Below are 19,369 nucleotides of genomic sequence, written 5' to 3' on the forward strand. Positions count from 1 at the left end.
CTAGAAGTACTAGTGTTCCTAAAAGCAGAATGGGAAGCACAGCCTTCAGTTTTCGGGCTGCTCTTCTGTACTGTTCTCTACTTTTAAGATTAGGCTTCAAACTTTCCTTTTTGTTAAAGCATATAGTTAGGCCTGGATCAGGTGACCCTGAATCCTCCCTTAGTTATGCTGCAATAGGTACTGGGGGATTCCCATGATGCACTGAGTGTTTCTTCTTCATTCTATTCATAAATCTTCATAATCTATTATTATAAAGTCACTCCAGTATAAAACACCATGAGGTGGTTATTGTTGTGAATTAACACTATGTAAATAAAATTGAACTATATATAATGTGTTTTTTTTAAGTTAATTTGTGTTATTTTTCCCAAACTACAGCATCCATGTCCACATGAAAGTTTCACATTTAAGCTCTTGTAGAAATTGCAACCAAATCAGTTTTAAACCCACTGAAAGACTTATAATGTGAAGACTGCTGCTGCACCTACGAAGTTACGAAGGATCAAAAGCGCAGGAAAAGTTGGACCCAGACCTGTGACCACAGTGTGTCGCTGAACTCTGTGTGTGTTCGTACTTTGAGTGTCTTGTTGAGCTGCTTGTCTTGTTCCTCCAGGTGAGCACACTCTTTCTTCAGCTCGTTGTTCCTCCTCAGCAGCCGTCGCTTCTCCTCCTGCCTCACTGCTCACACACAAACATGTATCAGTGCACCGTCAGTACGCTCGGACAAACATGGCCGCTCACCGCGTGTCTTACCCGTCTTGTGTGTAACGTAGGACTGAACGAAGTTCTGTGGCCATGACATGTTCTCCTTATTCAGGACCTGGACAGCGAAAACAGATCGATGCTGTTAGACACACATGCTAAGCACCGAAAGCCAAAAACCTTTGAACCTGTGAGGACGGGAAGGTCGTACCTTCTTCTGGCACTTGGGGCAGTACCAGGGGCCTCTGGGTGGGGTTTTGAGCGGTGGGTGGAGGCAGGTGGGGTGAAAAGCTCGAGGACAATTGTGGCATTGCTGCAGCTCGCCGTCCTCCTTACATACGGCACAGTGGTCATCATGCTCCAAGTCCTGCTGTCAGAGCACGAAAAGCATCCATCAGTACCGGTCTCATCCACCAGGGTCTGCATTTTCTCTAACAGCCAGCAGGGGGAGCCTCCAGCCAGCTGACCCCTGAGCTCAGTGAACTCCATCTGATACTTTTGCAATAAAACATGTAGCTCATTTTGGAAATGACGTCCCATTAGAAGAGCAAGAAGCAGGGGACAGTTTAGGGCGGGGCTACCTGGGATTGACACATTGCTAGCCTATGATCTCGCAGTGTCAGTGACAGTGAAAAGAGAGACGGGCTGATGATTTAAATGAAGAACTTTAATGCACATCTGAAAACAGAAGACCTGAAACACGGGTATGACATCATGAATCACATGACCTACCTTCCAGCAGAAATCCTCAGAGTCTAGCATGTGGATTGAAGCAGAGCAGAGGTTAGTGGCAGGTTAGAGGAGAAGCCGTGCAGGCCATTCAGTTAAAACATCTCAGGTAGGTTAGTAACCGAGTCAAGATCAACCAATCAGATCACTGCAATCAATGAGCTGAGTGAATGAGTGAATGAAGGAATGAGTGAATGAGCATCAGCATGTGCTACTTCCTGCTGGCAGGTCAGAGGTCACCCTAGGGAGTCCAGTGATGTCTGAACCATGAATCGTGAGGACTTGAAGGTGAAATCGGCACATTCGGAACCAAATTTGAACAGTTCAGTTCAGGATCAGTGAAATAGCCCATGAGGTTAAAGGTCATGTTTCACTGCTTTTGCTGCTGGGTAATGAGAGATGAAACTGACTTTAAAACTGTGAGAACGTGGAGTTAAAGTGTTTGATTGTGAGCTGTGTAAACATGCTGATGCAGGCAGAGGATGGTGAGCTGTTCCTTACCTCGTGCTGACAGGAAGAGTGAGCTGCTCAGGTAATGTGACGCCAGGCGTTTACGCTGCAGGGACACGAGGGACAGAGTGAGAGCATGAACACAAGCACTACTCACATTCCTCATTTAATCTAGATTAAAGGCGATCGCAGCGTTTTTTGGCTCTCTTACCTCTGGCTCGAACAGACCGCTGTAGGCCGGGTTGGCTGTGCTTCTCCTCTTCCTTTCCTGCCTCTTCATCTGGATTTCTGTTCACAGAAACACAAACACTTTAAAAACTGCTGTTTCATCTGCTAACAGAGTGTACCTTCAGCTTTTTTTTAATGTTTTCTCTGAATTGTTCAAAATGTAATGAGGAGCAGCTGACACATAAAGTCGATCAGGTTAGTACTCGAGTAAAAGTACTTGGTTACTTCTGAGCAGCCGGAAACTCACCTTCCAGGTGCTCAGTGGTGACGAGGCCGAGGGCGACCATGAAGGCGATTTTCTGGAAAAGTGAGAGAGAGAGAGACGACGTGAGGATGAAGTTCAGTTGGATTTGACTGCTGACTGTAATGATGATGAAGATGAAGAATAACGTCTCACCTCGGGGTCCTCGTCTTTCTTCAGGGATGTGGATTTGGGGGTGGATGGGGATTTGGGGGTGGGCGGGGCCGGGGACCCCTCGGTGCTGCTGGGCGCCTGCGGCTGGATGATAATCACCTGAAAACAAACAGGTGACGTCAGAGGAGATGTGACCTGCCCCGTGTAGATGACTTCCGGTTTCATTTATCCATCCATCCATTTTCTTCCACTTATCCGGGGCCGGGTCGCAGGGGGCAGCAGCCCAAGCAGGGAAGCCCAGACCTCCCTCTCCCTAGCCACCTCCTCCAGCTTATCCGGGGGAACACCAAGGCGTTTCCAGGCCAGCCGAGAGATATAATCTCTCCAGCGTGTCCTGGGTCTGCCCCGGGGCCTCCTCCCGGTGGGACATGCCGGAAAACCTCATCCAGGAGGTGCCCAGGGGGCATCCTTGTCCGATGCCCGAACCACCTCAACTGGCTCCTTTCGATTTCATTTAACCAGATTAAAAATCTTTAAACCAGCTTCAGTGAAGTCTGAGTTTAGCTTTAGTAATCAGACACAAACACATTGATCAACAGTAAAAACAGTTGAGTTTCAGCAGGCTCCGCCACCAGGGGGCACCAAAGAAAACTAACAAATGGCTCAATATGAAAGTTAGCAATAAAGGCTGGAAACATGTCTAAAGCTGTCCAAACCATTTCCCAGGAGGGGAATGGTTTATTATTATTATTATTATTATTATTATTATTATTATTAACGTGGTTTCTGTCTGTTTTTCGCACCTTGACAGCCTCGCTGACAGTAGACATCCCATTGCCGGTGGCGGGGGAGGCAGCAATGATGGCGTAGGCCACGCCAGGCCCCGCAGAGGCGTGGTGGACGGGGCTGCTAGAGTCGGGGCCCCCCGACGGGGCCGAGGTCGGTGAGGCATCGCTCTGGCCGTTGGGCTGGTGGTCGGGGCTGAAGGTGCTGTTGGCGGTGGGCAGGGTGGGGCCCTGGCTCTTGGGGCTGACCACGGCGGCGGCCCGCTGCAGGCTGAGAGGCTGCAGCTCCTGGCAGGGGCTGTGGGGAAGGCTGTCGGGGATCTGGGTCTTTGGCCTGACCTGCAGGGGGACATCAGGAGGACAGCCTTTAACAACACACACTCAACTTTTCCTGAAGCACTCGGACAAATCATTGAGACTGAGCATGACGTGTCACCCCTGATCCGAAGAATACCCGACGATGAGGAGGATGGTGAAGATGATGGTTTAAACTAGTCACACTGTGAGGCAGGAGTCAACACTGTTACACTGAGTTCAGACATTTATGAGAGGATTTTCTGATAAATGATGAAGGGACTGAAACTGTGAGCTCTGTGGTGCTGCTCTGGTTTCTGCTGCCCCCTGCTGGATGTTGCAGGTTCTTCAAGTGTGTCCAAACTTCATTTGATTTACTTCCACCTGGGAAAGACTTTCAAAATAAAATCCCATGCAAATTTATCCCATTCAAATGTTTCATTGAAAAAAGGAACCGTCCAAATAAAACTTTTATTTTCACTGATTTAGAGACACAACCCAGCTTCACAAAAAACTCTTCCTCCTACTCTTCATCTTCTTACTCTTTTTTGTCTTCATCCAGTTAAGTAAGTAAGTAAGTAAGTAAAGTTTATTAAGCGCTTTTCGTAGACAGGTAGTCACAAAGCGCTGTACAAAAAGGTTAAAATAAACAGAAGGTTAAGTAATAAAATAGACAATATAAACAATACAAACAGTTAAAAGGGGTTGTAAAAAAACTCATCTTTTCCATCCTCCATTCCTTCCTTCTTCACTTCCTCTAGTTCCTACTTATCTCCCTCTTTCTTTTTCCCTGGTCTTCTCCTCCTTCATCTTCTTTTTCATCTTCCTGCTCCTCTTTTCTTTTTTCTCGTAATTGTTCTTTTTCCCTCCTCGCTCCTCAGCGGTCTTGTATTTACTGTTACAGTGTGTGAAGCAGCTCACAGTGTCACTGAAGCACAAAACAAAGCGACTCTGCAGCTTTTACAAAGACAGAAGAAGAAGTGGGCGTTCTCCCGCAGATCAAACCTGAAGCTCTGCTTTAAACTCTGCACTGAGCTGCTCAGCAGAAACACTTTGATTTCATCATTCTGGTGCTTTCAGCTTGAAGCAGCTACTGTTACAGACTCAGACTGTTCTGCTGACCCTGACACATTATCATGATGTGGAGTCAGACTAACAAGGACGACCTAGCAAGTGGTTTTACCTGAGGTAGCACAGTGGCTGCTTGTCCTGCCAGCCGGTGCAGGGAGCTGACTTGAGGCACCTTGATGGGCACAGCAGTGAGAGTTCCCAGCATCTGAAACACACAAACGCAGTTATTCAGCAGGAAGCTCCTCGAGCACCAACACAGAAAGCACAAATCAACAAACTGATCACCCGCCTGAAGCAGGATTCAAACGAGTCCGGCGTCTAAATCCATCTGCTCAGCATCATCACTGACACACAACACGGGGTCAGTCTGCCACATGAACTCTTTAATTCATATAGTCCAGTGGGCTCATTCTGCTGTGGTAACAAACACTAACCACAAGGGGAGCTGCTCCTACATCAAACCACAGCACTCCTGCATGCTGGGAAACCGTTTCATTAACCTGAACTTGAGATTATTCTGCTCAGACAAGTCAAACCGCAGCAGTGGGGCGGGCCGTAACGAGAAGCTCCGCCTTTCTGAGCTGTTGCGCGGCTGGTCTCATGAAACTTACAACTTCATTAGAAGAAATCTTCCTCAGGAAGTCGTTCAGTTTCCAGCGTCTCGTTAGTCAGCAGCGTTTTACTTCTTCCTGTTGCCAGGCAACAAATAAATAACAGACAGAAAAGCAGCCGAGTGGGTCGTCACTTCAAACTAACGAGGACTTCTCTTTGTTTAAGTAGCTGCTGCTGCTCAGAGGAGCTCAGTGGAAACTTTAAAACATCTTCCACCTGCTGGAAGAGTCGGTACAGAAGCTCAGGAGTGCCTAATTACAGTCAGATCACTGAATTCATTCAAAACACTCAAAGTTCAGTCTGTGTTTCCAAACTGTACAAAAATAAATACCAGAAATCGATTTTTACTGTTTAATGCATAAAATATTGCAGCAGTCAGTGAAATGACTCCTTTCTTCCTTCCCTTCCTCTCTGTTGGTCCTCTCCTCTCCCACCCCCCATCCCCCCTCCCTGTTGGTCGTCTCTGCTCCCTCTGTTTAATCTCCTTTTAAAGCGTGCTGCCCCGTCACAGCGCCCCCTGTCCCCCCTCTGATGTCTGCACCCTGATTGGCCAACTCCTTCTGTCAGACTAACCTATAAATGAGCCACAAGCGTCTCCTCCATGTTTCCTGGCAGCTCCCTCCCCTCCTTTCTTCTTCTATGAAAATCCCTTCGTTCCATTGTATTGAGCTGCGGCTCCATAGCGAGGAGGAGGACGAGGTTGGTTTCCATGGCAACTGCAGAGATGAAAATTCTTGCAGTGCTTTCATTTTGGTAATTGCTGCCTCTTTCCTCCAAGCCTAAGCACCCTCTCTTCAGGAGACCTTCTCCCCCTCCTCCTCGGCCCAGTGATTTCTTGTTTTTAATGAATTTTCTCTGCTTCCTTCTTTAAGTTTACACTATGACCGAGGCAGACCAAGGCTCTACAGCACATACACTGTCCTCCTCCCCTAGTCTCGCAGGCCTGCTGCGATAAACCAGAGAGGAGGGGCCGGGGTCACATTCAGACGAGGATACTGTGTTTGTGGCATCTACGAGAAGAACTGAAAACAGAAAAATAAAGCCAAACTCCTCTTCCGTCCAATCAGCTTTGATTTCATTAAACCGGATCTGTTTCTGGACCCTGCTGCAGCGGCTCGGTATGACACACGGATCAGAATAATTCTCCTGTCTCTGACCCACGGCTGCTCCTTTAGCTCCTCCCAATTCCTTCTGATTGGCTGTCCTTGTAAAGAAAAGGCTTAAGAAGCAGGTGGGTGGGGTTACTGTTCATACTCTGACTTCATTATTAGGAAGATGTTCAATGCAAACATCCATCTGGAACACTTGATATAAGGGGAAGACTGAAATATGAAACCACAACATGTGAAAGTCAACAAAGGAAGAGTTTTGTGTTTATTGAACTATTCTGGCTGTAATTAAAATAAATTAAAGATTGTTCATCAGTAGCTGATCCAGGAGCAGCTGTTTTACAAAGTACAGCTTCAATTCTCAAACTGTGGTGGTGACATAAAAATTAAAGCTCTGTGTTCACAGATCAGCTCAGAAGTTTCTCTGACTTTTCTGCGTCACATCCACTTTTGATGGGTAAACGCTGTAAACAGTGAGCAGTGTTGGAGTCTCAACAGGTCAAAGGACGGTTTATGGCCTGAGGCGGGCGAGCCTTGGAGGTTATGAACTTTGGTTTTTCATGACGACAGCAGCAGCGGCAGCAGGAAGAGGAGGAGGAGGAGGCGCACACACAGCAGAGACGACACATTTCAGAATCGGTTTGCAGCATCAGCAGCTTCAGCTGCACTCAGTGTTTCTACAAAAAACAGGGGGACTCTGTCCACCGGGGGCGCTGTTTCACAATCTGACTCAGCAGGAAAACAGAAAGCTGGAAATAAGAAGAGAATCTTTCTCATTTGAACCTGAAATCCTGAGTTTGACCTCTGTGACCTCTGTGACTTCTCTGTGAGCATGTTAGTGCAGCTCAGTGTTTATAACAACATAATTCAGACAGTCTTTGGTCACTGGCCTGAACCCTGCTAACCTCGGGGTATGGCCCGGCTGTGCATGTAAAATATTTGATTATTTATTCATACATGTACTGAATATGATGCTGTAGTTTAATTAAATGTGTTTTATGGTACAGGGGCACAGGTTTGCTTATTTATGAAACAGTAAACATTAAAAACTGGTACACATACAAAATAGTACACAAATGTTCCTTTCAAAAGGTTTTTAAACAATCAAATGTGATTTTTATGTTAAAAACATCTTTTTAAAATTGAACATTGATCAGGAAATATTATAATTCTGGTTCCGTCTGTGCTTCATACCGACTTCATTCACGCTCTCAGCGGTGAAACTTGAACACTGATGATGATGATGATGAAGACGCAGCAGACACTCGTTTCTGAAACCTGCACAAAACAAACGTGCTGACTGAAAGTAAAACTTCCTCCTCCTGCCCTTGAGTCTGTGATTGGTGCTGATTAAAGTGAACGTGCAGCGCAGCATGCTTGTTAAATACCTCCAATTATTAAAAATCAAATTAAAGCTGCCTTCAAACTTTATCACGAATCACAGAATTCATCGACTGGACCAAAACTGATCCATCATCAGAGTAGAATTAACCGTTTCTATCTCAGCAAACACAAAAATTCCAAAATATGAGAAAATGATTCCAACCCGGGAGGACTCACAGCAGGGCGAAGATCCCCACCTCTAAATGTAGGTAAAAGGAGAGCTTTCATCTACTCCAACATGCTCTGATCACACCTCCACCCCACATGCCGAGACGACCCTTTAAAGTTTAGCCAGAATGCACTTGGTGAAGAAAACAGATCAGACATCAGAGTAGCGACGCAGATTTCAGACCCTGATCGATCGTCACTCTGACACTTAAAACTGATCTGACTGCAGTTTGTAATGAAGATAAACGAGCTGATGCTCATGCAGATGTCTGCGGGACTTATGAAGCTGTGAGGATCAAACAAGCTGATGATCAAAAAGGTCGATTGTTGCACGGCTTCATGATCTATACTGAGGTTTTAGCTGTAAGGAGGTCAATGAATAAAAAGGATCCATGTTTCCTCACGGACGCTCCTGTCAGGTTAACACTAATGCTGTTCCTGTGGTCGTCATGGTTACTGAAGTCACAGATGTTCATGGAAATGTTTAGAAGTCCTTGTTTAGCCCCAAATCCTGAGAAATGACTGAGCAGATCTGAGCCAGAGAGACTGAAGTATCACTCTGTGTTTCTGTGCTTCAGTCTGAGGCGCTCTCACTGAAGAGCTCTTTATGAATAAATCTATTTCAGCCTGTTTGGTCCGTGTCTATGACCTCGCACTTCTCCCTAGACACACACTTACATATCTCAAAGTAAATGATGGGCTGCAGATGAAACCCCGGTTTTGGGGTCTGGGAGGTGAAGCCTGAATCCTGAGTTCCTGTGACTGAACCGAGCCCAGCTAAATCAGCAGCAGATACAGCATGCGTGTTTGTCCTCTGCCTTCTCTTCTCTTCCAGCTGACAAATGAAATAATGATTAATGCGACCGTCGCTCTCTGCGGACCCTCTGTGCTCGTGCAGACCACTTGAAGGGGCCGTCTACCTTCCTCTGGCTTTGACGAGCCTTGGAGGCGGACGGCACCGATGACCTTGGCTGCTGTTTTTAAGAGGATAAAGATGTCTTTGGAAGGCGGCGAGAAGGAGAGTCATGAAAGAGAGAGGCAGGATTGGCGTTAAAGTGGACGACTTTCAAACAGATTTGGCCTCCTCGCAGCCTCTCTGTACCTCCGCTTCAGCTAACATGCGCTGAGCTCAGCTCCAATCAGTAGCCAGGGTTCACAGCTGACTGAAACCAGCCCCAATTATCTCCAGCTCACGTAAAACTGCTGCTTTCTCACCGGCTTCATAACAAATCTGAATAAAATCCGACATTTTATGATTTCTATTTTGAATCCCTTCCTCTGAGGCAGCACTCGCTCATGCTGAATGTTTCTGATGTCATCTTCAGATAAACTCTGGCCCAGTGCTGAAGATGCAGATTTCTCCATTCTGTTTCGGCGCCGGCTGAAACGCTGTTTTAAATGCTTTTTTACAACCAGATTTCAGACATTCAGGGAGATGTTGATGATGTTGTTTGAGACTAGTTTAAAATCAGTTTCTGTTCAGGATGGTGTTTGGGTGTTTAGGGTAGTTTTAGGGCTGGATAAAGAGGCATTTAGCAAAGCTTTTCAACAATTTCTACTTTAAACATTGTTCAGGATGTTGATGTTGGTTTTTAAATGGGTTCAGACAAATTCAAAAGGTCAAATATTGTTGAGTTGTTTAAGATGGTTTGGGCATCGTTATGATGCACTTTTATATTTTGAACTTCTTTATTTGTTCTTAAGGATTTACAGCTGAGAAACTCCAGTACATGGAACACATGGCTGTAACACATTTACTTTAACTGTCTGGAGTTTTTAGGTTAGATTTTGCTTTGTTGAGTGAGCATTTAGTTTTCTTATTTGGGAGAAGCCAAATCACCAGCCTTCAAATAAAGATGATGGAAAAAGGTCCTCACCTCAAAGTGTTTGAAAAGCTTGAAATGATTAAAACAAATTCAAAAACTCGGAGCAAAACTTTCTACCAAATGCCCCAAACTGTTCGAGTCGTGTGTGAAAGACCGAGGCCTCACCTGCTTGGCAGAGATAATGAACCCCACCAGCAGGAGGGGGACGTCTGAACACAGTCTGATTTGAATTTGTAAAGCGGGTCACGGCGGCACCTCGGCATCCCCGTCTCTCTGCACAGAGAAACTGTGTGTGTGTGTGTGTGTAGCGGCACTCAGAGTTCACTGAAGTGCTGAAACAATGCAGCTGTAATGTGTGCACTCATGCAGAGCAGCAGTCCCATTACAACTCATTATTGATCTGCAAATTAGCGGCCAGGTGGTCGGAGTGACCTGCCTCCCCCCCCCCCCCCTCCTCATCTCAGTTCACACATGAGCCACCGACTCTCAATTGATGGAGGCAAGAAAAGCGTCGGGGAGAGTGAGGGTTTATTTTTTCTTTTATGGCAGCTGGGTGAGGAGCGCTGGCTTCGGCTGAACAATGCAGCCATAAAGAGCTGAGAGAGTCCTGCTGCCCAAAGCATTCACCTCCACCTCCACAGAGGAGGAGGAGGAGAGCCAGTCTGGGTTTGTCCAAAGTGACACGATGATGAAAAGCAGCTGCCTTATCGCACCAAACGTTCGACCTGCTTTGCATCCCAAGTAGAGGCAACGGCAGCTGAGCAGCTGATCGTCCACCTGTAAGAAGCCTCAAACTGACAGAAGACAGGAAGCACAAGGCCAAGGCCACAAGCTTCACAAAAAGCCTCTAAGTGCAGGCTGAGTAAACCTAATTCCATCAGCTTGCCAGGAACCTGCTTATCATCAGGGTCAGATTCACTTCATATAAAATTTAGACCTGAAATGCAAACCCACCCTGACCGGTCCCCTGGTGATGTGTGAAGAACAGTCAACACCATCGAGTGTCCAGTTATGTAGCCTGAATGTCGTGGGACTGTCAATTGTCACGTGTTCATTTTCTGGTCCGTGTTAAACAAATGGTAAAATGGCCTGCATTTGTATAGCGCTTTTCTAGTCCATAGGACCCCAAAGCGCTTTACACTACATTCAGTCATCCACCCATTCACACACACTTTCACACACTGGCGATAGCAAGCTACTTTGTAGCCACAGCTGCCCTGGGGCGCACTGACTGAGTTTTATGATTATCAGTGCAGCCCTGATGGAAGCTCAGACTCTCACTGCACCGCATGTAGATGCATGTATATTAAACAGTACATTATTTTAAACCTGTTTATGATGATGTTCTAAGTTGAGACATATTTTGGAAAGGGTTTGGGACATTGCTTCTGACATTTTGAGGCCTGATTTAAGACTCGTTTTGGACCATAGTTTGGGCTAGTTATAGTTTAATTCTAATGTTAGAAAGGCTTTGAACGTCGTCCAGGACATCATTTCCATTTAAGTCAAAATCCCTTTAGGGGCATTGATTCTTGCATTTTTAGGTGTTGATTTGGGTCTTCTTTAGAAAGCTTTGGACCTTGTTCATCATGGTGTTTAGGACTAGTTTCAGATGCAGAGCTTCCTCATGTTATTTCCTGTCAGACTGTGCAGCCTCTCTGTATGAGCCAGTCTCACATTAGCAGACGTGTTGCGTGTCATATGAGGTGTGCTGATGTGCCGGACAGACAGAGGAAGCATAAAGCCAGAGCCCAAGGGCCCTGAGGCTCGGCCCTCCTCCCTCTATGGTGCCGTGCAATTACAGTAATAGTGTGGAGGCTGCCGGTGTTGAGCGTGAAGCTCGGTTCCCGACTGTGTGCTGATGGAGGTGATGGTGCTGAATACAAAGTGTGGAAGAGGTGAGGTGCTGCGGCCTGAATCCTAACAGCTCAGAGGAGGAGGAGGAACAGTGGAAAACAGTCCCTGAGTTCAAACCATGAGTTCTCCTCCGTGCTGCACATTGTGCTCAGAATCACAACAACAATCAGCTGCTGCTTTAGCGGCGAGCTGCGGCACTCACGCCATCAGACTCTATGACAGGAAACTGACCGACATGAAAAAACAAGGCTGGCTCTGCTACATTCAGACTCAGTTTTCTGACCACACATACATGAGCTTTTGATGTGTTTTTCTCAGAGTTGAAGCTTTTAAAAAAATTGAGATTTCTTTGACGAAATAAGTAAAATGACACTTTAACAGGAAGTGTTGTGCTTGATGAATTTGTGGTTTTCAGGTCTTTGTCTGACTCTGAGCATTCACACGCTGAGCTGCATTCAAACACAATCATTCAGGATGTTAGAGCAGCTGGCACAAAATGTCAAGTTTTTGCAATTTCTCTCTTCTTCCAAGGTTTCTGAGCAGTGACTCAACACAGAAGCTTCTGGATGCTCGACAAGGTGACGGCTGTAAAGAAAACACATTTACTCCCTAAACCAGCGACTTTAAAGACCAACGCGTAACGTTAAAGCATCTTTAAATCTGTAAACTCTAAACCAGTTTGATGTTCAGAGGGAAAATGTTTTTATAACTTCAGCTCTGCAGTGTAGACTAAAGACTGTAAAGAATAAAATACCTCTGAAAGGATCCAAAAAGCAGATGTTCTGTGAAGCTCCACAGATTCATCCGCTGTTGATATCCTTCATTATAGTTTCCAGGAAATAGGCAGACTAATACCAGGAACCAGGAACAAATGTTCTACATTTACTGTGGTAAATAAAGGACAAGCTAATCGTAGCACTGCGGACAGTACGAAAACATCTTCAGTGCCTGTGCTGCTGTCAGACGGCTCCATCCAAACCCACCAGACTCCATTCACAAAAACCCAAATTCTACCCATAGGAAACAAAGCTGCCTGCATCGGGTGCAGGTCTGTGTTACTGTGTGAAACCTATTAACTCATCGCTCACCTGGAAAACAGGTGAATCCACAATAACGTGTTTGAGACTCAATCTCCGGATGTGTGATGTAGTAATCCATCACATGAAATAAACTACTTTCTGTGTGAAAAAGTAAAGTAGTTTCTTTTTGGACACCTGTTCACCTTAATGACTGGAACAGAAACAGCTGGAACAGCTGCTCGCTGTGACCTCAGCAGGGACATTACCTGGGAGGGGGGCAGCTCTCCGGCTCTCCTGCTGCTGCTGCTGAACGGGTGGACTCCAGCGGCCACGGCCCTGCCGCCCGTCTGAAGGTTGATGGGGGACGTCTGCAGTGGCTCCGAGCTCGCCACCGCCTTCTGTCCGTTAATGTGTGCGGTTACCATGGAAACGGGAGCCTTGGCCGGCACCACGGAGATGGCGATGCCCTGACTGGGAGGCTTGATGAGCGACAGCGGCTTAGTCGTCCCAACAGGACAGCTTCTGACCGCCAGCTTCTGCAGAGAGACAGGAGAGAGACAGACAGGTGAGACAGACAGATAACAGCAAGGGAGGGAGAGTGAGACGGAGATGCTTCTGTCTGTGTGTGAGGGCCTCAGTCTGTCTGTACTTTGAGTAAACCTCACACTCCTCCTGAAACTACATTTCCCTGCTGTATGAAGATGCTGCAAACAAAGCCGTGGCTGAGATTAAAAAGCTGTGTGCAGAGCGTCCTCCTGCCTTTAAGGTTACACCAATCAGGACACAGTCTGAAACACCTCCAAGCTCGCAGTCATGATACACAGTATCTGTATACACTGTGGATGTAGTGTATATGTTTACTTTTTAATTGACCTTTCATTTTAGTTTCAAGAATTAAATGTTAACATTTTAATTAACATTTAAAACCATTTACTTTACATTTTATTTTGGTAAAATACAAAAAGGTAAGCTTTGTAATACTAATTTTTTATTTCTTTTGTTAAATTCACTATTGTGATTTCAATAATTTATTCTATATTTTACTATTCTGTGTATTTTTCCATTCGCTTCATAATTTCTTCTTTGCATTGTTCTTCATTCTTGTTTACTTATTTATTTTTGTATTTACTTTGCTAAAGTTTTAGGGTTTTTTATGTAGTTATTTTAAAAACCTAAAAACTTTACATTTTATTATATTTTCAAGAATGAACTCATCTTCTACTATAAAAGTGTTTAGGTTGCACTTTCTACATTAGTTTGTTTTTTACTTGGTATGTTGATATTTTAAGTATATTTTTAATATTTAATCTGAATGTTGTGTGTTTGTTAGGTTTTGTTAGGGTTTACTTTGTGTTCAAAGTAAGTATTTAGTGTACAAGCAGACTGACTGCTGTATAAATGCTGGTCATGCTCTCCGTGATCCTTTACATCTATCCTGCCTGTTAACAATGTAGCAGCAGGTGAACAGGTGACCTCTTCTAGCCTGAATCCTTGAGCAGATGTCCCCCCTCGACACAAACAGATTGAAAGTGTTCACACTGGCATTGACCTGAATCTGAAGCAGCTCACGATGACTTCGACTCGCACTCTGATGTTAAACTGGAAACACTCAGCATCCTCGTCCACATGAATACACATTTATGCCCCTCCCCCACCTCAGCGTGTACCACAGAAACATTTCCCCCGGCAGATCGGAGTAATCTCCCTTTTCCCTTCGTTTCACCCTCACACTCCTGAAGAAGAGCTCTCTAAATGTTTTATATTCCACTCACTGCTGCCCCTCTCATCCCGCCGCTGCTTCTTTCAAGCGTTTCTATAGACTACAGTGGGTGGGGCGGGGCAGGGTGTGTGTGGGGGGGCCGAGCCCAGCTGCTAATCACAAAGACTTTCAAAGTTTGGGTTTTATTAGGAAATGGCAGCAGCAACGACTGTCCATATGAGTTCATGTCAGCCGTGGTTACGATGTCACCTGAACAGAACCCAGTCAAATGAAACCTGTTGGCTGTTTGGGACGTGAAGCTTCTGGAACAACAGGAAAATCCTTTCTAGCTCAGAGTGGAGGCCTCCATGACTCTCGGTGCTCCCCCTGCATTTATTCACATGTTATTTATCAGCCCTCTCCACCATGATCGCAGTGAGGCCATTGTTTCAGGGGATCAATGTAATCCACAGGCAGCCCGGGCAGCAGCCTGCTACGGGGCCCGGGGACCGCCACTCGCCATTCAGGGTTTGTTTGAGCTGGGGCGCCTCTGATTGTCTCAAAGGTCACTCATTTAAAGGCTCTCCAGGCTGCAGAGCACAGCCTCGTCCCTCCTGCAGGGAGCTGAGGAGAAAGTGAATGAGGGGAGGAAGAAGAGAACGTGAGAGCAGCAGGGATCGCAGAGAGCCACGATTACGGTGCTCCGAGAGCGTTTCAGAGCCACCGGAGATCAGACTGAAGACAAACAATGCTGCCGCCGAGAACGTCAAGATTCATCAGCACTTCAGTCAAAGACCTGCTACGAGAAAAGAAACAACACAGGACGATAAAAAAGCCTCAACCACCTGCAGAAAGCAAAGCCTGACGAGGAAACACCTCAGATCACACTGAGCTTCTGACAGAGCAGAGAACGGCATTACTACCTGCAGTTCCTCTGACGTCCAGCAGAGGCAGCAGTGAGTCAGTCCCCATAGACTACCATGTTTAACTAAAACAGCAGAAATAAACATGTTTACAGGCTGATACAGAAACGTAACAAACACGTATACATGTTTGTTCTCTATCGATAAGTTCATCACATCTGTTTGGCCGCATTAGCTCCACCCTCGTCTCCAAATATGGTCACCTATGAAAAAAACTCAACATGGCAGCAGCCAAAATGATCCAAAACTACCCAACAGATGACGTCCATGTTTAATATCCAACTCACTAAAAATGTTCTTCAGTCTTACTTTAGTACCAGCCCACAAGTTATAGGGATTTTTGACAACTTTAGAAACATTTACCCTCCCTCCAATAAGTCTAAATTAAATTACCATTAAAACCCCAAATTTAGGTTGAAATTAATTTTAGATTTTCTTTGTTAGAAATTTAAGACAATCTGTGGTCCTCACAGAGTGCTGACATATTTCCACAGCCCACAGCTACACTTAAACGTAAATCGTAAATCCTTTTTATCAGCTGATGGAATGTATTCAGAGTCTTTGAGGATCCTGCAAAAACCTTTAAACCACCCTTAAGTGTCATTAAATGACCTTCCAGGTTCTTCAAACAGGCGAGGATTTATCTTCCAGAAAAAGGACACTCAGACTTGAATGTAATGACGTGTTGCTCGACAGCTGATATCCATCTGACTCTCAGGTGTAAAGGATTTCCCAAAATGTCAGATAATGGCAGCGTGTGCTGAACCTGACCTCGGCTGCTTTAAAGCTGTGGATAAAATCAAACGGAGCTCCTGCAGCGTCGCTCTGAAAAATGTTTTCAGTGCTTCGCTTTTCTTCGGTTTTTACCAACAGTTAGGCACAAGTATCTCTAAATGAAGGATTGATTGCACATGTTACTATCAGGAGGCTTCACTAATGCATGCAGGGTGTGAAAGAAAACACCATCTCGCATAGAGAGTGCCTCTTTCTATGGTGTAACATTGAGCAGAGTCACCGGTCGAAAGGTGACGATTTAAGGATTCAGTTCCCTGGTTTTATACTGTTAAGCACCAGGATGGCCTTTTGAGTGCTGTCTAACTCCTCTGAGATATGTCTGCAGATCGGGCCTGTGTCGGGCTGATTGGCGGATTGTAGTGGAAGACTTTGGGAGGACTCTGTGACCCCTGAGCAGACAGTTTTGCCTGATAGGCAACAATCTGAGAGAGGAAACGTTAACGATGTTTTAAGGTGTCTTAACGAGCCATTCCTCCAGCTATCGGGCTCAGTTAAATGAGACGCAGCCTGCAGAGGCTTTCATCAGCGTCCACTCTCTCCTCACCTTTTATCCACACAGAGCAGCTCTAATGACGGCCAGACAGTGTGATGGAGGAAATGGGCTTTCTGATGCATGCCCAATTTTCTGCCTTTGAGAGCCGATGATTCACTTTTGTAAATTCTCCATCTGTAAGCTGGTGCACATCAAAATGGTGTAAAGCAGCACCAACTGTCTAAACTAGAGATTGAAACCAATAAACAGTCAAATAAGTACGAAATAGCCTGGTAAGCTAAACTGGTTTGGATTTTATCAGCGTCCTATTTGCTGCATGTTTATTAATGCATTCTTGTGATGTTAGAAGTTCATATTTGAGCTGCTTATAGGCCAAAATGACTGAGAGGCCATCAGAAGTTAGTGTGGGCAGTCTTTGCCTATGCAGCTACATTTGGAAACTAAGAAACTACTCTAATGGTCATCAAACCACAACTTTATTGACATATACTGAGGCGTCAGAACTCATCATAAGGTTATTAAGGGTATCAAAAGTCGTCTTTAGGGGGAAAGAGCTAAAATGGTTTCCTGACATTGCTGATGATGTTTGAGACCTCTGAGGATTAGTGAAAGTAGAACTCCAACTTTTTGGTCTTCCTGTTTCTGGTGTTTCTGTTTGATAAGCCAATAAATGGAGCCCTGTGAAGCTGTAAACTAATAACATAACATTTTCTTGTAGAATCTTTCATCATTTTTTAATAGAAAGGATTGCTGAAATTAATAAAGGCTGATTTTTACATTTTGTATTGTTTCTATTACTGTACAAAAATACTGTATATCAGATCAGTCACAGTACAACAAGCTGCTTTACACCATCCTCCATTTAACTTCATTCACCTTCAACCTCCACAACCAGCTGCTTCTCCTGCACACATGTAGGTTTCTGCTGGGCTTTAAACTACACTCCTAACCTGTGCTGGGTTTGAGTGAGGATAACGATCAGCCAGCATGTACTAAGATGTACATATTCATATATATCAATACTGTATTTGCAACAACAGAAATAAAGCTTGTCCTCGTGCCTCAGGTCAGTGGTGTTTGGAACAACATTAAACAGAATCCGAGTTTTATTCCTGGATCAACAAGGTGAAAATTAAATGGTACGCTTGTAAGAAACTAGAGTCAACAGGATGGCTTTGCTTTGGAGGAAATCATCCATGTCCTGCAGAGCCTCATGCTGATTTATGTATTGTAATAACAATTTATTACACAGTGTGAACTCTACTAGAATGAAGTTACTTGGAGAAAAATGGTTAAAGGACATCTTGTTAAAACCAAAATAATGAACATATATTCAAATGAAGCATGATTATGGCCTTCAGAGCGATTACGGCACATTTATGAAGAACAAGAACTCGTTTCTTGACTCTTGAAGTTCACAGATTAAAAACATCCAGGAGGAGAACAGGTTGTGTTAATTACGAGATTTAGAAGTTAATAATTAATCATATTTTCTTCAGTAATGTTTCCATGTATGATGAGATTACTGTTACTAAGACACAGAATTTTTGTGGTGCACTGATAAAGAATGAACAAGTTTTAAAATTCTTTCCTAATGATTTCTCTATATTTGTAAAGCTCGGAAAAAGAAAAGTATCAGGATGTTTGATTTGTTGCCTCTGTCTGGTTCTGGTTTCTTTTTCCTAAATAACCATGTCTTGTAATGCTGTCTGGCCTCGGCATATTTATGCAGGAAGGAATAATAATAAAAATCAATCAATAAACTGGGAGTGAGACAGCAGTATGTGGGTGTTTTTGTCCGTTTATGGAGAAGGTGGTTACCCATCACCTCTGGAGAATTTATAGTTGGGGCCGGATCATGTTTTACAATCTTGTTTTAGAGGTTTCTACAATCTAGAGACAATTTTAGGTATTTAAGAATGGAAAAAATAAAGCCCTGCAGCATCAATCACACACTTCTTTTTATTTATGAATGCACGCCTGGAGTTTTTCTCAGACCCGGCTGTGACGGAGCGGTCACACAGTGTTCCCTTCCTCCCTGATCTCTTCTGCTCTTTGCTGGCTGAAGAAAGATCGTTAATTGAAACTCTGGGAGAGGTCCCAGTGGAAGTGCTCGAGACAGACGAGTCAGCTGGAACCAGAAAGCCAGTCAGCTTTCCACGGGGAGGGAGCTGGCAGAGACCTGAAACAGCTGCAGTGTGTCAGCTGATGGGAACAGGAAAGACGTCAAGGAATTGAAGACCACGACTACTAACTCCTGACTCCTGAAGCTGTTCCTGAAACAGCATTTCCACTTTAACATGAGTACGGACTCTGCTGGAGCCTCTGCTGGACGATGAAGGACTTGCAGGTTTTAATGGATGCCAGGAAGCATCAACTTCTAGTAAAGCTCATGCTGCGGAACCAGAAGCTCCACCCTCTGGTCTAAATATGGTCACTTCTGACTCTGATAAACCAACATGGCGGCAGCAGGCTATGATGGTATCAGATTTGAACGTGTACCACAAAAACAAAAACATTCTTTTGATTTTGAGCATTTTTTGTTTCCTTGTGGATTCGTGAGTGTAATGATACAGAAGCACAAAAAATACTTCTGATTCGATGAAGCTCTTTTTAGCCTTTTTTCTCAAACAGCGACTTTTAAACAAGAACAAAGTGAACAAAGCTGTGAAACAAAGATGAATGCATGCCTCACATGAGTTGGAATGATTTAAATCTGAATATGACGTTACTGGGCTTTAAACAACTGTAACAGTTATTCTTCGGCTTCCTCTCCTTCCTGTTTCAGCTCCCGTCCACTCCCTCGACTTTGAAAGGCACATATAGTCTGCTGCATTCGAAGAAACAACCCGTAGAGGTGAAGTTTATTCA

General features: G+C 44.8%; 1 protein-coding gene across 2 annotated transcripts in view; it reads right to left on the bottom strand.

Annotated features, from left to right (window-relative positions):
* The window catches only part of phf21b (PHD finger protein 21B), an 88,146-nt gene that overhangs the window by 3,988 nt on the left and 64,789 nt on the right, over positions 1-19,369 (bottom strand). For both annotated transcript variants that reach the window (XM_082509712.1, XM_082509711.1), the window contains exons 3-13: positions 12,855-13,124; positions 4,727-4,819; positions 3,268-3,588; positions 2,507-2,623; positions 2,357-2,408; positions 2,093-2,169; positions 1,933-1,987; positions 1,435-1,457; positions 914-1,072; positions 754-820; positions 575-678 (exon numbers count right to left, since the gene is read on the bottom strand). In XM_082509712.1, the coding sequence (XP_082365838.1) occupies positions 575-678; positions 754-820; positions 914-1,072; positions 1,435-1,457; positions 1,933-1,987; positions 2,093-2,169; positions 2,357-2,408; positions 2,507-2,623; positions 3,268-3,588; positions 4,727-4,819; positions 12,855-13,124 (1,338 nt within the window). The remainder of the gene's footprint in view (positions 1-574; positions 679-753; positions 821-913; positions 1,073-1,434; positions 1,458-1,932; positions 1,988-2,092; positions 2,170-2,356; positions 2,409-2,506; positions 2,624-3,267; positions 3,589-4,726; positions 4,820-12,854; positions 13,125-19,369) is intronic.

The sequence above is a fragment of the Aulonocara stuartgranti genome (assembly GCF_965226115.1).
Source record: "Aulonocara stuartgranti genome assembly, chromosome: 17".
Taxonomy (NCBI): domain Eukaryota; kingdom Metazoa; phylum Chordata; class Actinopteri; order Cichliformes; family Cichlidae; genus Aulonocara; species Aulonocara stuartgranti.